This window comes from Macrosteles quadrilineatus, unplaced genomic scaffold, assembly GCF_028750875.1.
Source record: "Macrosteles quadrilineatus isolate MER2022 unplaced genomic scaffold, UCM_ALF_1.0 Scaffold_2__2_contigs__length_208266976, whole genome shotgun sequence".
Classification (NCBI taxonomy): Eukaryota; Metazoa; Arthropoda; class Insecta; order Hemiptera; family Cicadellidae; genus Macrosteles; species Macrosteles quadrilineatus.
The window spans coordinates 13172172-13190526 of NW_026542595.1; the positions used below are offsets into that span (position 1 = coordinate 13172172).

Genomic DNA, 18355 nt, shown 5'->3' on the forward strand with positions numbered 1-18355 from the left:
ATATCAGTTGTTTTTCTTTAACCACCTACCAGATATAATGTTGGTTCCAGACATTTTCAACACCCATAGGTTCTATCCTAACTTGTTTCAGTAGTAACACCGCTTCATCAGAGATATTTGGGTACAACTCTTTTGTTTTAAAAACGTTAACAAACACTTTGTTTATTCATACCACGTTCTTTCCAAACACCATGAACCTCATATTTTCATTGAACATATTTTCAATTCGTCTGGCAAAGCAAAAGAAACCATCTGAAGGGATGCTAAAATCCCTTTTGGATATGGACTAATTTATAATGAATGAATACAATTTGCTTACTTTAATACTTTAGATCTACATTAGAAAGAAGGATATACCTAGACCTCAATCAGATAACATTTATTATTTACATCGAACAACTAATAAAAAGTAGCCTTATCAAATTCAATTTTCAACTGTTTCTTGTTTTCAATCTTACTGTGATTAAACATTATCCTGAAGGGTCAGCTGTTAAATGACAGTTCACATTTAAGCGTTATAAAGAAATTTGGTCAGCAGCACTGGATCTTTCAAAGCAAACTCTAGAAATAAATAAAACGCAGGGGACAAAACCTTATAATAACCTTTTTTGATACCATTCGTCCCTCTGCTGGATCATAACTAAGCTTTAATCATGCCTCAATTATTGTAAAAATTTGCTTTGTAGGACGACAAAAAAAAATTGATTTTACAGAGAAACCCCCTAATGTTTTAAGTATAGATTCAATATTTAATCACTGGTGATACATAAATACAGATAGCACAAGACTAGACAAACTGTTTAGCTGAGAGAGGAATAAGCTGATAGATAGTAAGTAACAATGTTTATAACACTTTTTGAAATAAATTGAAACATAGGGAATAGCTATGTCCACACTCCTGCGCTTTCAATTTCAATGTGCCTTTCAGCTTTAAATTCAATATTCAATTCAACATGCATCAACGCAAACAATATCGCATGCGCCTTGAGGCATGCCTTTTAGCTGTCCACACTCAATTTTATTTTAGTTTATTAATTCTCTTAATGTAATCTTAATTTATTCAATTTATTTTAATTTTTTTATTACTCCATATGTCCCGCTAACATAAATAAGAGCAACAATCTTCTATGAATTCTGAGGTTTCTTAGTTATTCAATATGTTTCACAACTGCAACACGGACGACTTGTCAAAAATGTAAAGCAAAGCAGTTGCAAGTTGAAACGCACAGAAATCCAAGGCTGGTGGATTGTCTTGCGCTACGCTGTGCGCTATGGAATGGAGACCCTTCCGACTCATTTCGTGCATGCCTTGAGGCAAGCGTCACTTGCGTCCATCTGCATCAAGGCATGCGTTAAGAGGCATGCGCTTGGCGCACACAAAAGCGCACGAGTGTGGACATAGCTAATGTAATATTAATTCACTAAGGGTAACATCAAACACATTAACCACAGTTAAAATTTATTGTCAAACTGTAATGTCATTGTAAAATGTTTTAAAGCAACAGTTATAATACTCCTTGAGATATTATGTAACATATTTACATAGTTTAGTAATACTATACCTCAAACTATAAGATATAATGACACATCTGTTATACATGTTTTATTCAATAATTGAAATTTCCTATAATATACATTATTAAATAACCCATAATACTTTATGGCACATAACTATTTACAAAAGTCAGAGACAGTAGTTAATTGCTTAAAATTACCTTTGGGATTACTCTGTGTATTCTATAAGTTTCCACAAATACAAGACTTTATATATGTAACTGCTATAAACTAGTTTCATGTGGAGTCTCTTTGGAGTTCTCTGTCCCTAGTCCACTGCTTTCTCCAGACATTTCAGGACCGAAGCGTTTGTTTGGTATGAATCCGCTCACCTCCGCTCCACGTTTCCTGTGTCGTCCATCAATATAACCGGAGGAATCCGATGACTCATTAGGAAGGTTTCCATCGAGAACGTAGAGCAGAGATTCGCTGAGCGGGGAGTGAGGGATTTCATCATGTGATAAGTCTTCAAGTCTCCCCTCAGAGGAAGGGTCGTAATCTCCAGTTCTGCTAGAGAAGCTTAGGTCCACAGGACTGGCTGTCAACACACTGCGACTGGACAGATACTCCTTGAAGGCTCCAGCCAGTGACTCTCCCGTATCACTGTCATCCTACAACATACAATAGATTAGGGATGTGTCGAATCTGAATCTCGATTCCACCGAATTCTAAGAAAAGATTCGGATTTGAGATTCGATTAACAAGTTTCGAGAATCGAATCTCGGGTCCGCTGTCAGAATCAGACTTGCCGCCAGCTCTATAATAACGTGTAGCAGCAGTGTCGATCCACGCATAGCTCCACTCTGTCTCAAAACTCAAGGCCATCACTTGAATTACATCCTAGTCGAATATTAATCCATTGTACTCATTGTAGGTACATGGGGATAGGCTGAGGCCGATAACAGAATTTCTTGATTTGATACCAGTTCTGAAATATTACTCACAATTATTGATACAGATTCCACATAAAAACTCTTTTTTAAGGATGTTGCCATGGTCAATGTTTTGTTGAACGTTCGTTTAAATTCTGAATCAGGCAACCGGCGTAGTTCATGCCGGCCCAAAATGATCATGCGCTCTCACTTATTTATTGTTTTCAAGTATGATAAACAGAATCAGGGAACCGCTCTTTCTCTTTACAAAACTAAAGTCTTAGACTAAAAACTTCCAAATAGAAGTAGCACAGGCACGGCAACTCTACTAGAAAATCGAGACGCTGTAAAATGTTGTTATGTACCACTAGAAGAATCAACCAAATCAATGGCGGTTGGCTTAATTGCAGTCCCACAATCTCCTAGTTCAAAAGTACTATTCCCAGGGCCGTCCCGGGGTTACGGCTAACTAGAGCATTGAATGGTCCCCTGAAATCCATCCATCATTCGGATTTTCCATGATTTTCCATGACTTCTTGCCTATTTCCATGACTTTCAATGACCAAAATTTTTGTCCATGGCTATCCCTGACTTTCCAGAATGTGGACACCCTGACTGTTAAAATAAGGCTAACTTTTTTCTTGCAAAAGCCAATTTAAAGTATGGGATTCATTTGACGCTAGCCATTAAATTAGACAAACGTAGAGTATTAGATTTGATGTCTACAAAGATACTCTTGTACTATGGTGTACCTGGTCCCAGGAAGGGTCATCCTTGAGTCCCCAGGTGAGGTTGGCCAAGTGACAGATGTTTGAGGCGGAGACAGCAACCACAGGCTTGCGACTACGAGGAGTCATCATTGTCTCCTGCAAAATGAAATTATCCTTAGTACAATAACTGTACAGTGACTACTGACAATTCCCTTTCATTGGGCCTATTATCTTAAGGTTAACAAGTTTAAATGTTTTACAGATTGGTTTAAAAATTTCAATTACCCTTACTTTTTAAGATTATTGATCATATGTTAAACACAATCACAATGTATTCTTTCTTGTTGATGCATCCAGTGAGGCTTAAACTTGTACTGATTATTACAGTAGTTTATCTTATGACCACTGAGGTTTTGGTCAAGCCAAAAAAGTTATCTATACTGTGAAAACAGTATTATAAACTATTACTCGTATGCTCCCTTATCATGTTATCATAACCAGTTTTATAAATTATACGTAAATTATAAAATCATTTTACCATTTTGCTTTAAAATCAGTAAATTAATTTAAAAACAAATTTATAGTTTTAAAATAGTGATCAGGAGGCTAAAATGTAATAAACCGAATACCAGTATGCATTTCTCAATAAATTATAACTTGTACATTTTATTTTAAATTTTAAAATTTTGAATAAAATTCAGTGGAAATTTAATTTCTATTAAATTTAAATTGGAATGGGACCATACATCTGTGGTCTGCCAACTACTTAAATCTATATATAAACTAATGTTTAACAGGGTGTCCGTCCACCAGGCCAACCACAAAAAATGCATGAGTAATTCCAGGAAGTTCAGGTCGTACTTTTCATATTTAACTTTCCAACACGTTTTTGCGCAAACTCCCGCAATGCTGTTTTGGTGCTAACATAGTTAACTATGTTATTTATCGGAAAAAGCATTCTCAGTTAGAGAAACAAAATTTATGATTACTGTAATATTGACTGAAACAAGTATGAAATTTGTATATATTACTGATTAAATAATCTGAAAAGTAAAAATTAATTCTTAAACCTGCAATTTATCAACAAATTCTTAAAAATAGTGATATGTCGATAGTAAAATTTATCAAATCTCTGTGCAGACACCTGAAAAATTGATTCTTAATACTGATACTGTAATTTTAATTTTTTCCAAATTTTCTGTAAGGATGTACTACACCAACACCTATCTTTATGTACTTTCATATACTATGTAATTTTTTTGAGTTATGTGTTTTTTTTTTTTCAAGTGGCCTACAGACATAATTTAATTAATGCAGAAATAACAAAAATTTTACATAGCCAAATTAAGTTTTAAACCCTTCTAAACACATTAAATAAATACCACGTTAAAGGTAAATTAAGATATTACAAAAAATATAAATATAAAACTTTCTAGAAGTGTACCTTTTTGATATTTTTTGGTCAAGCCAAACTCGAATCTACCACTGTTGTAGAGACACCATCATAATTTTCCGCAATAAATGCAAAATCCCGAATATCTCCCTCAGTAACGGAAACATCACCACTGTCTTCCGTGGTCGTGACAAAATCCTGATATTGTTCAGCGGTTATGGAAACATTATCATTGTCTCCCACACTCACAGAAAATTTATCATCATCTTCCTCGATTGTAGCTTAAGTCTAATAATTTCCCTCGGTCATCTTCATCAAGCAATAATTTTTGGATATCATCATCGTTTTCAGCAGTCACGGAAACATTATCGTCCGCATGCGCGATCTCGGCAAAATCACTAACATATCCCACGGCCGTTTGGACATCATCATGGTCTCCTGCGGTCACGGAAACGTCTTCGTCATCTCCTGTGATCAGGGAATCGTCATCGTCATCATGCGCAATCACGGTTGAAAAAAAATCACGCCTAATTCCTGGTTTTCCCAGTCGGTGGACACCCTGTTTAAGTAGGTACATAAAACTTTAAAATTCATGCCATAGGATGCAAAGCTTATAAACACATGCATAAACAATTTAAAATGAATACAATAAGAATGGAATTTAAAATGCAATACAATAAGAGATTAAGTAGAGGATAGGTAGAACTGTGGTTAATATACAAATGTGGAAAGGGGAGGGGAAATCCATTATGGTTCTAAAATCGTGACTAAATATTTTAAATTATAGTTTGGGTTCAGCGGATTAAAATGAGGGATATTGTTTTAAAAAGTTGGTTTTGGTTCCATGTGCACCTGCGTTATATTACAGGTAGTAAAGATTGGTTGGTATTTTCTTATTTCTGTAACTTCTGGTCACCAACAAATGTGATTTTGTCAATAAGTGATAGGCACAATGTTGTTATCAATAGTTTTTTACAAATTTATATGCTGTTGAAGCATTTGTCTCCTAGACAAAATAAACAGAACCGCAAAATATACTAATAGTTTCTTTAACTATAAAACACAACCAAACATTTTCATGCTATTAAAACTTGTAATAAAATGTAATTTTTCAAAATCAAAATAGTTTGTCATTATACAATTTATGTGTTTTATAGAGTTCAGCTACTTTTAGGAATACTTTCAAGTTTCAATTATAACTACTGAATAAAATCTAACAATACAGTACACTAATAACTCAAAAATCTAACAAAAAATTGACAATAAAATGTAAATTTGGAAGTTTTTTAAAATCTACAGGTCATTTAATTTCTGTTTGTAATTGAAAGGTAGGCCTAATGACTAAAGGCTAATACAAACTCTTCTAAACATAATGCTACTGAAGCGTCGCAACTAAAAGACAAATGTAGAAGTTTCCTCCTTACCCTACTAGAGTCCAGATTAACAAGAGGGTAATTTCTGATTCTATAAAAGTTGTGGGTAGCAGCTCTACTAGGTCTTGTGAGATTTACCTGCATGGCTTTTGACATCCGCTGAGTTGAGAGAGTGATAGGACTCATGTCATTAGGGGAGGGAGAGAGAAGACAATTGTTACAGGCAGGCGTGCTAGTTAGTAGAGCAGAGTAACGGTTAGTCATTGGAGGGGTGAGGGGTGCTTTACTCACAGACAACTTTCGGTGCTTCATCAAACTAGGGTTACAAGGGGTGAAAAACGGACTGTTTTCCTTTTCAGGAATAGGAACAGGAGAATTGAGGATGGAAACATCTGGCTTGTCTTCTAGTTCAACTTTAGGCTTCGGTACATCAATGTCTTCTACAATCCTTTCATTTAGAGGCGAGGATGACTGTTCGGCTTCAATATTGTCACAACTCTTGCCAGATTTTAACCTTTGGAAGCATTTTGGTGTTTTTGATTCTGGACTCTACAAAGAAATATTTAAGGTGTCAGGTAAACTCATGCATAAGCTGTTAAAACTACACTAAACTTCTAGTATGAGCCCGTTCATTCAAGAGAAGAGAGAACTTAGTTTTTTCTTAGGGTAACTATCAAGATCAAATTATATTAATAGGCCCTGGAAATTTTTACAAAATTATACTTGCAAAGTCGTCTTTTTAAGCACTTTGACAAATAAAAAGTTTCATCTCTTTCATTTAAAACGGGGTTCAAGTAAAAAACTCCCATTTCGGGTTGGTATAATTTTGAGTTGTTATTTTCTTATTGGTTTAAAAACAAAAACTGATAAGATTTGTAAAATAGCCTAAGAAAACCACTCTGAAGTTTATTCTTAAGGCCTAAGGGCAAGGCTGACTCGATCACCTCAGGTTGCGTCACCCCAGCACCACTATCGAAAAAAATTTTGTATCTGCACTTTTGGTTGCTACATTATATTATGTTATTTTCATTCATTTCAACCAAAATCTTTACTTATTTAAAGCGAGAGTAAGGCCTATAAGTGTGAAATCTTCCTCAGCTCGCGAGGTCTGGAGCGGCTGCTCTACTCAAGGACGGCACTCTTCATATTGTAAGAGGAGAAAATATTAAATGGATACTCAGTATGGTATATGGGTTAGAGATGTGCGAGTACTCGAGATTACGAGTTCGAGTCGAGTACGGCCTTGAAACTCGAGCTTATCTTTGAACTCGGCAGATTCGAGTAGAGTTTGGTTTAAAATTGTAAAAAATCAATATTTGTTAAAATGTAAGTTGTGTTTACATAAAATGCTTTATAATTTGTATTACTATAGATTCTACAGTAATACAAATATTTCTACAGTGTAGAAATAAGCAAGAGGTAGTTGTCCTAACCTATTTTTATAGCTGTCACAACAGAATAGGTCAACTCAAAGCAGTCGCCGGACTGACTGGCAATGGCATAATCTGGACTTGACACTGAATGACATGATCGGTAGTGATTTTGTTTTAAAGTACTGTTTCACAATAGAAAATTCCACTACTGAACTGTTACAAGCAATAAATCTATGTTTAAAAAAGTCAGTTAAGTTTTAAAAAGAATAGAAACACTACAAAAGGCAAAACAATAGAAGGAGGGAGGGGTTGTGCAATGACCTCGAACTGAGCCGGCAGCCCGGCAGCCCGGCAGCCGGCAAGTCGGCAACAGTGAATGGTGTAGGGGGTTGGGGGGAAGGGGAGGGTAAGACCTTGGAGCTATATTTAGACCAGACTAGACTTTCACCACTTCCGAAATGGCTGGGTAGGGGCAGGGGGATTACAATAGCAGGTTTTTTCCTTGTCTGGTTTGACTTTTGTCTTTTTGTATAGGAGATTTGAATCATCAAAAATATAATTTGAATTGACCACAATTAATTATTTAGCATTGAAAATACAATCTGCAAGGGACCAGGAGAAATATTCAAATTAGAGTTAATACCATGATTTACATTTTTATGTCAAAATACAACATTGCACAATCATGATGTTTTGGGTCATTGGCCTTCTTAACAGAAGTTGATAATTATAAATTGATGCTACCGTGGTTGAAAATAATTATTCTGTAAACTTGTAAAACATTAGATAACTCATAAATAAGTATGAAATCATTCATGAGGACAATAGTAGCACTCCTAAAAAAAGCTTACAAATATCTCAAAATAATTAAGTGCTAGCACTTGGCCTTCTAGATTACATAGTTTGTTTTCCTTCATGACAACTTGCATTAATGTGGTTAATGTGCATGGAATACAATTGATTATAGTGAGTTAGGCCTAAGTCTAGGTTTCATTTGATTTCTATAACTACTATTGTATGAGCCTATTACATTATTCAGTACAATTTTCAATCTACAATTGTTTTGTTTATCAGTAAGGTAGACTACTTGTAGGCCTATTTGTACTTCATTTTTAACATATTTTGAGTATTTTGACAGAATGTTTGTTTACAATTAACATACAAGATTAAAAAAATTAATTTTCTTTATTTCAAAATTTATTTTTACTTTACCCACTGTCAAACCATTGGAAATTTTGTAGGCCTACTGTTACAAAAACCACACCAACTAAAAGAATAATGGTAATAAACTTACAAAACTAAAGGTGAAAAGGTAGGAAATAACATTTCAAGTTTTAGAATAAATCTCTTTATTAAACTTATTAGGCTATTGTAATTGCAACCTTAATAACTAATAGATGCAAGTATTAAGTAATTTTAGCCAAGTATTATGCAATATTACTTATCAATAGGGATTATTGTATTTTATTTTTGGATAAAAAAATGTATGCTCACTTACCTTTTTTTACAGAAGTAGAAGTTCATTTATGAGCTCTATTGTTGTTGTTTTAAAATTATTTTCTATGCATTATATTGATATGTTACTGCACAAATATTAATAATTTATTTATTTATAATCATATTTCAGCTTGTAACAAGGTTGTTTTAACAGTTACATGCTCTAGGCCTAAGGAGTTACTTAAACTTACACATTCTTCGATCTTTTGGGTTTAAACTCGACTCGAACTCGAGACTCGAATCTTTTGCCAATTACTCGACTCGAACTCGACTCGACCTGAAAAACCTGTGCTCGCACATCTCTAATATGGGTAAATATAAGCTGTTAAACAATTCATCTATATATCTAATTCCGTAAGCACAAAATTTTACAATGAAATTGTGAGCAAACGGGAGGCCGTAGAAAGCTGGGAGAGGTCTCATTTTAAAGGTCTAGGCATGAAATTTTGGGGAAAATTATTCATTTTTCTTAATTATGCACCAAAAGGTTGTTAGGAAATAAAACAATTCACATTTAAATATCATGGAAATCTAATTTGATGTCTTTTTATTTAGTGCAATCACAGCTGTGATAATATAAATTGAAAAAAATATAACCACACCTGAATGTGCATTATTTTGTTATTGTAAAATTGTTAGTGAAGTAGTAAACAAACACAAAGTGAAAATTAGATAAAATCTTTTGAACAAATAATTTGATACTTTTAAACTCACTTACATACTTTACAATGGCTTGCGCAGTAATGATGTATAATGTCGGAAGACTACCACTCAGGGGTATATTGTTCCTCGAAATGAGAACTACAGGCACCAGATTTGGCACGATATTAATGGAAGAAGAATAAATGAGCATCGGATGAACATGAAGTTATTGTGGTGAATTGCGCAATTTGATTTGGTGAAATTGTGGCGAACCTTCACAAAAGTTGGCATTTATTTGAAAATCCCAGTGTTTATCCATGGTCAACTTTATGTTGCTTTTAGATGTGTAAAGAGGCCAGACGATGTTAAAATAATACTATAACCGAATTTAAAGAACAAGGAATCAACCAAAATGGATACCATACAACAAATGTTGTTTCAGAGAGATTTTGTTATAGAATTAGCATTTTAAAATTTGGATGATGACATTATCTCTATGTGTTTTTCTAAGTGAATTTGTCTATATTTAAAGAAATCTATATAGATTTAATTAATAGTCATGAAGATTGTTATTGGAAAATGTTCCTTAGTTTTATTATGATTTGAAAGTTTATATTATAGGCCTAAACACACCGCATGTCCTTTGGAATTTGTATTTTAAACAGAGCAGACATCAAAACGCATTATGCAGGTATGTAATAACTATTATACATATCATAATAAAAAAGTTAAATGATAGGCCTAATTCAAGGTAGGGTAACCCATGGGACTAATAATTTGTACCAAATAATTACTAGAATATAGGGGCTATTGCCCCTACAAGCCACTAGTTATTACTAAATTCTCATTTTTAGACACACTTAAAAGTAAATGTAGACAAAATATTAAGGGTCTCCATAAAAAATTGAAACTGAAATTCGCCGTTTATCCACCACTGTTTTTCATGGTCATATTTGCATATTTTGTGATAATGGTGAAGGTGAGTCAGGGGGTTTAGGCCGGGTACGTAGGTGAAATCATGGCGGCATTGCAGGTAGTGAACTCTACATGGTGAGACAAATGGAGCTGTTAAACAGTTAAGCGAAGTTAGCCGTTTCTCCTTCTTATATAAATCAAAACTGACACTCAACATAGTAAAGAAATAACCTAAAAAGAAAAAAAACTAATACAAGATAGACCTATGACTTAAAGACAGACACATCTAACCATATTTGTTTATTTTTATACACAATAGACTATTATAAAGGGTGATCCAGTTAGAGGTTACAATTAAAAAATAAATAATATGTATTGTAGTTTACTTACAAGGTATTTTTTTATTTATACACATTTATTAAAGATTGACATTACACATGAAAAATAATATACCGTCAAATGACCGCCATGTGAATCCCTGCAGACGTCAGCCCTTTTGATGAAATTTTCCATCACTTTCTCGATCATTTGTTGTGGAATTTGATGGATTACTCTGCGAATCTCGACCTTCAGCTCCAGAATCGAGTTGGGCGTGTTTGCGAAAACCTTCTGCTTCAAATATCCCCGAAGGAAATAGTCCATTGGTGTGAGGTCACATGATCTTGCTGGCCAATGCTGATCACCGAAACGAGAGATTAGACGGCCGGGAAACTTTGTGTGCAACAACTGCACTGTTTCTTGTGCTGTATGTTAAGTGGCTCCATCTTGTTGAAACCACAAGTCGTACAACTCGTTATTGACAACCAATTCTTCTAACTGCCAAATATAATATATATTCTTTGCTGCCAAAAATAATCGCTTATCATCTCCCGATAACGTTCTCCATTGACTGTAACTGCATCGCCATGGTCATTTTCAAAAAAGTAAGGGCCAATCACGCCGCCAACACACAATCCACACCAAACAGTTACCTTTTTTGGATGCATTTCTTTCCGGTGAATAGCATGAAGATTTTCAGTTCCCCAAATGCGGCAGTTTTGTTTGTTTACATAGCCATTGATATAAAAATGAGCTTCATCAGAAAAGATGATTTTGTTCACAAAATTGTCATCACGTTGATTATTCTCCAACACCCACTTAACAAATTCAAGCCTCTGTTGGTGATCTCCCGGTTTCAATTCATCAAAATGCGCTGAGTTGTACCGTAGGAAAGGCCTAATTGCTGGGAACGATGACGAATTGAGGTTGACGGATTTTCTCGAACACTGGCACTTGTTGCAGCGATATTTTCCACTGATCGGCCACTCTGAGGGCGTACTGGTCTTTTAACATCTAACACTGAACCCGTCACATTAAATTTATCAATCAGTTTTCTAATCGCCGTGTTTTACAATAAAAACACGTTCTTCATTCGAATAACGCTCCATAACAACAAATGTCAAAACACAACAATGCCCAATAACAAAACATCAGCTGTTTGTCTTGCATACGGAACCAGTGCTACCAACTTAAAATTGTAACCTAGAGATGTGCGAGTACTCGAGATTACGAGTTCGAGTCGAGTACGGCCTTGAAACTCGAGCTTATCTTTGAACTCGGCAGATTCGAGTAGAGTTTGGTTTAAAATTGTAAAAAATCAATATTTGTTAAAATGTAAGTTGTGTTTACATAAAATGCTTTATAATTTGTATTACTATAGATTCTACAGTAATACAAATATTTCTACAGTGTAGAAATAAGCAAGAGGTAGTTGTCCTAACCTATTTTTATAGCTGTCACAACAGAATAGGTCAACTCAAAGCAGTCGCCGGACTGACTGGCAATGGCATAATCTGGACTTGACACTGAATGACATGATCGGTAGTGATTTTGTTTTAAAGTACTGTTTCACAATAGAAAATTCCACTACTGAACTGTTACAAGCAATAAATCTATGTTTAAAAAAGTCAGTTAAGTTTTAAAAAGAATAGAAACACTACAAAAGGCAAAACAATAGAAGGAGGGAGGGGTTGTGCAATGACCTCGAACTGAGCCGGCAACAGTGAATGGTGTAGGGGGTTGGGGGGAAGGGGAGGGTAAGACCTTGGAGCTATATTTAGACCAGACTAGACTTTCACCACTTCCGAAATGGCTGGGTAGGGGCAGGGGGATTACAATAGCAGGTTTTTTCCTTGTCTGGTTTGACTTTTGTCTTTTTGTATAGGAGATTTGAATCATCAAAAATATAATTTGAATTGACCACAATTAATTATTTAGCATTGAAAATACAATCTGCAAGGGACCAGGAGAAATATTCAAATTAGAGTTAATACCATGATTTACATTTTTATGTCAAAATACAACATTGCACAATCATGATGTTTTGGGTCATTGGCCTTCTTAACAGAAGTTGATAATTATAAATTGATGCTACCGTGGTTGAAAATAATTATTCTGTAAACTTGTAAAACATTAGATAACTCATAAATAAGTATGAAATCATTCATGAGGACAATAGTAGCACTCCTAAAAAAAGCTTACAAATATCTCAAAATAATTAAGTGCTAGCACTTGGCCTTCTAGATTACATAGTTTGTTTTCCTTCATGACAACTTGCATTAATGTGGTTAATGTGCATGGAATACAATTGATTATAGTGAGTTAGGCCTAAGTCTAGGTTTCATTTGATTTCTATAACTACTATTGTATGAGCCTATTACATTATTCAGTACAATTTTCAATCTACAATTGTTTTGTTTATCAGTAAGGTAGACTACTTGTAGGCCTATTTGTACTTCATTTTTAACATATTTTGAGTATTTTGACAGAATGTTTGTTTACAATTAACATACAAGATTAAAAAAATTAATTTTCTTTATTTCAAAATTTATTTTTACTTTACCCACTGTCAAACCATTGGAAATTTTGTAGGCCTACTGTTACAAAAACCACACCAACTAAAAGAATAATGGTAATAAACTTACAAAACTAAAGGTGAAAAGGTAGGAAATAACATTTCAAGTTTTAGAATAAATCTCTTTATTAAACTTATTAGGCTATTGTAATTGCAACCTTAATAACTAATAGATGCAAGTATTAAGTAATTTTAGCCAAGTATTATGCAATATTACTTATCAATAGGGATTATTGTATTTTATTTTTGGATAAAAAAATGTATGCTCACTTACCTTTTTTTACAGAAGTAGAAGTTCATTTATGAGCTCTATTGTTGTTGTTTTAAAATTATTTTCTATGCATTATATTGATATGTTACTGCACAAATATTAATAATTTATTTATTTATAATCATATTTCAGCTTGTAACAAGGTTGTTTTAACAGTTACATGCTCTAGGCCTAAGGAGTTACTTAAACTTACACATTCTTCGATCTTTTGGGTTTAAACTCGACTCGAACTCGAGACTCGAATCTTTTGCCAATTACTCGACTCGAACTCGACTCGACCTGAAAAACCTGTGCTCGCACATCTCTATTGTAACCTCTAACTGGATCACCCTTTATTTAACCTTGGTATACGCTGTTAAATCTGCAAATATAGGTACAGATAAATAACTGATAAAGAATAAATGCCTATTCCATTTTTACTTGTTTCCCATAAACATAGTAATATTGAGAAAGTATTATTTTTGCCAAAATTGTTTGGTTTGAGTTTTGGGAGGATATATCAATTTTGGATCCCCCTGAACCCAAAAAAGTGGTTTTGGTTTTTGAAGTGATGTCTGTGTGTGTCTGTATATGTTTGTGTGGATGTATACAGAGCTTCAGACTACACCTGTGGTCCGATTTTGATGGAATTTGGTATGTGTGTACTAAATCATAATATCTCCATTGTTTTTTCTTCATTCTTTGAAATTTTGATTTTTATGGTGGTTATCTAAGAAAATAGTAGAAAAAATTGATTTTTACAGAAACAGCTTGATAGATTTTTACTAAAATTTAATGCGTAATAGCATTGACTATATAACACTACTAGATTGAAAACCCCATGCATTTGGTTGTGAACAAGCAATCAGCACACTCTGGCGGGAAGGGGCGATTATAGCACTGACGTCACTGACCAGTAGGTGCTGCCACGATGTGGCGGGCAATGAAAACATAGTGCTGTCTGCTGTTACGACGCAATGAACAGACAGCCGACAGCTGAGCCATGCTACCCGCGCCCACGTGACTTGCCGGAACTGCACATCCACGCCCCGCTCGCCTCGAATTCGTGTTGTTAGAATTGAAGCGCGACTGATCATTAATTCTGCTTCGCTAAGAATCTGAGATATTAGACAGGGACTCGTATCCTAATATTTATCGTGATATTTTAGTGGTTAGTGAATTTGATTGATAAAAAAGATGTCCTGTAGATATGTATGAATTTCCTATCTAATCACATTTAAAACGCCGATGAGAATAACTTAAATACAAATTTGCGTAATCAAACGCGTCATGTTGTAAATGTTTTGTTGTAAGAATTTATAATAAATATTTAATTGGAATTGAGAAATTGTGATATTTTATCAATAAATAAATAAATTGATTTATCCACATATCACAATTAAATTTTAATCTAGTAAGTATAGTAGAATACATCCACCTAACACTTTGAAACTAGTGAACGAGCTTAAAATAACGACCACACAAAACGCCCAAAGCAAATAAAAACTGCAAAATGTGCTCAGAGAAAAAGAGAAAGTGATATGACAGAACATGGGGGGTGGCAGAGCGTTCGTTCGGTTCGGGTAAGGGCATTGCCTTCACACAATACCCGACAACCCCTAGGCTACACTATGATTTACAACATCTGTCTGCTATAGGGAAAAAGGCACCAGTTGATGTGTCAGTAATATGAGACATTGCTGCTGTAAAACGGGGTTAAATATTTGATAGGCCTATGGTAAGCCTCAGTTTTAATTTAGAAGTGTGATATAACTGTTACACGTCCTTTAGTTCCGTTATCAGCCAATTTTATATTTATAATTAACTATCGCCATAGGGGCTCAGCCTGTGATCGATTTACTTTTTCGTTTCGATGTCCCCAGAGACCAGAACTCCATCCTTTCTCATTAAAAAATATGTATCTATACTACAGTATTATAAAACGTGGTGGTGAGAGTCAGTCTCCACTATATCACATCCATTTTTTTCAACCGCTAAAAATGTTAAACCGATGTAGTCAATATGAAGACCTATGAACGTTTTAGGTTTATTAACTACCCTTACTTGGACAAATGTCGTACGTGGAAAGTCTATTAAAACTGTGTAGTGGGGAAAATATCATAATTAATTTGGTTCTAAAACATGTTACTATTATTATACGGACTTTAAAAAAAAATAATACTGCAAGCTAAATGTTAATTATTATTACTTTAAACGGTAGGAGTTGATCCAACTCCAGAAACGTTGAGTATCCCAAAACACAAGAAACATTGATGAAGTTCAAATAATAATAATGGTGTAACAATAGTCTTGTGAATATTTGTTTACGAAACCAGTAGGGACCTGTACAAAGTTTCTGTGTTTTGGACGATTTTGATATTGTGATATCAAATTTACACTGCTTAACGTATAATTGAAATAGCCTTCAAAATACACAGCCTTTTATAATACTATATGTTTATAAATGTTCACAAATCAATGGGAAAAAATAACCAAAATGGGTATTTGAATTTTTTACCAGCGGGAATATATTACAAACAATTAAAAATCCGAAACGACCTTCACCCCCAACATGGTGATTTATTATATCACAAGTGTGTTTCATACATAATTGAAGTTCATTACCTAAACAATATCCTTTGTTTGGTGATTTCAGAGATAGAATTATGTTATGTGATATGAATGTATGTTATGTGATTGTGGCCAATTAACAATAATTGTGTTGATAATGTTCTTGTAATATTATATTGAAATACAACTTATATCGTACTATATCTCAATGAATGCACTTTGAAAAACTACGCTATTAAGTAAAATTTGTTTACTTTTAAAGTTTTAGTAACACACATCTAAACACATCTAATAATTTGTACTTTACGTTTTCTTACCGCGGCAAGACCTGTATTTGTTTTTTTTTTGTTTTTAGCGAATTTCCCTATAGGGAAGTAGCTATTAGCGAATTTCCCTATAGGGAAGTAGCTATTACCGTAGGTGGCACGGTAAGACCTAGACCCGGGACCGATTTACTTTTTCATTTTGATGTCCCCAGAGGCCAAAAACACCATTCGTTCAAATTTTTATATATATATATATAAATATATAGACTTATATATATATATATATACGTCCGTGAACGCGATAACTTGAGTAATTTTTGTCCGATTTTGATGAAATTTGGTTTAAAGGTGTAAAGCGGGATAAACTTGAATGAGTTCGCGAACCAGCATGATCGGACCATGGGAACGGGGCTTTACGGGGGGTTTTATGGGGTAAAAATTGGTTTTTCTCACTTTTGACCCTCAAAACACAAAATTTTCCAATTTCTCTTTAGACCGTTTTAAAGAGCTTAAAAAACAATTAATTTAGTATATAAATGTATTTTTGTTCGATTAATAGTAACGGAGAAAATTAAAAAAAATTGTAAATTTAAAATTCCCATGTTATTCTTATGGAGAATATTGTCAAAAGTTGTAGTTTGCTTGTTTATGGATATATTTTGTATTTTGATTTATTTATTTATTTTGTACTAAGCTATCAATATTTTACAAAAAAACACACTTTATTAGTTTCCTTGTAGCAGCAAACCTAGGTACTCGTTAAACCTAATGTTATTAAAATAGATTTAATTGAAAATCAATTAAGACAAATGGAAATTCGCTTAGTCGGCCGGTTTGCTGCGGCGGGGGTATTTATAAGTCTCAGTTATCTTTCAGAGGTACAGTATAAGTATTAAACTTTATGGGCTTTATTTAAAAAGTGATTCACATATTTCATTTTAGGTAACACATTTAATTTAATTAAATAAACACAAATGCATAGTATTTTTAATATAATTATTTAAAAATTATAGGTAAGCCAATTCAACTAACCTCCTCAGTGCCTAAAATATAAAAAATCGTCTACAATATAAACTATATTCGCGATTTAAATTATTCAATCGTTGATTCACTATTTTTTTGCTTTTATTAACTGTAGATATGTGCTTTGTTCTTTGTGCATGTTATTATTTATACATTTTCATTACTATTTACACTCATTATATTCATGGTTATACGTAATAAATACTATTTTTACACAATTTTTTTAAATTTCATTTACCACTATTTCAATTTAAGTATCACATCACTTTGTAAAAAGTGTAATGCAAAATGCCTGAATTATTTTGCAATGCAGATTTGTCACATTATTTTTCAAACCAGATAACGAGAACCCCAGCGTATGCAGGAGTATATTTTCTTTTAACGCATTAAAAAAACATTTATTTGTATGCAGCAGAACAAAATTTTTGACCAGGGTGTTTTATATTTTTATACATTGGGTTGTCTGTAGCTGCCGATGTGGGGTCTTCATTTGCTAAATCATAGGGTCATAAACGAGGGATCGTACACTTTCACCGTACCACAGCTTACAAAAGCCGAGATATCCTCGCGGTCACGTCCCTGTGGGCATTGACTATGCAGCGGGGGTGTTTTACAGTCTGGGAGATCCAAACAACAGTTTGGACTCAACAAGTTTTCTTTGTACTGTACATAAGCAAATAATAAATCATTTTTCTGTTAATTCAATTTATCTTTCGATTATGTGTTTGGAGTAAAGAAATTACTAACCTTCACTAAGCGTTGTTATTGTTAAAGATTTTTACGATGATCATTTTTAGAATGAATACATTTTGCACTATTTGCTTTAGAATTATAAGGACCATCCATCACAGAAGAATTTCAATCAGAATTGATTTTTTTTTCAAAAATCCATTTCTCGGTTTTGTCATAGTTTTATGGGAAAATAACATAAGTTTCAAGAACTTTTGAACCGTAGTTTTTACCGGAATATGGGGCTGCACTAGATGTTGTTAAGAATAAAAAGGATTATCACATACGAGTACT

At 33.8% G+C, this 18355-nt stretch overlaps 1 protein-coding gene across 2 annotated transcripts in view; it reads right to left on the bottom strand.

Annotated features, from left to right (window-relative positions):
• Positions 1 to 1447: 1447 nt before the first annotated feature.
• LOC128986889 (rho GTPase-activating protein 19-like) overlaps positions 1448 to 18355 on the bottom strand; it is a 35436-nt gene continuing 18528 nt past the window's right edge. The window contains exons 8-10 of one of the 2 annotated variants that reach the window (XM_054407492.1): positions 6041 to 6451; positions 3179 to 3292; positions 1448 to 2165 (exon numbers count right to left, since the gene is read on the bottom strand). In XM_054407492.1, coding sequence (XP_054263467.1) covers positions 1779 to 2165; positions 3179 to 3292; positions 6041 to 6451 — 912 coding nt within the window. In that variant the 3' untranslated portion in view covers positions 1448 to 1778. The remainder of the gene's footprint in view (positions 2166 to 3178; positions 3293 to 6040; positions 6452 to 18355) is intronic. The other variant, XM_054407493.1, reaches the window with a different exon arrangement.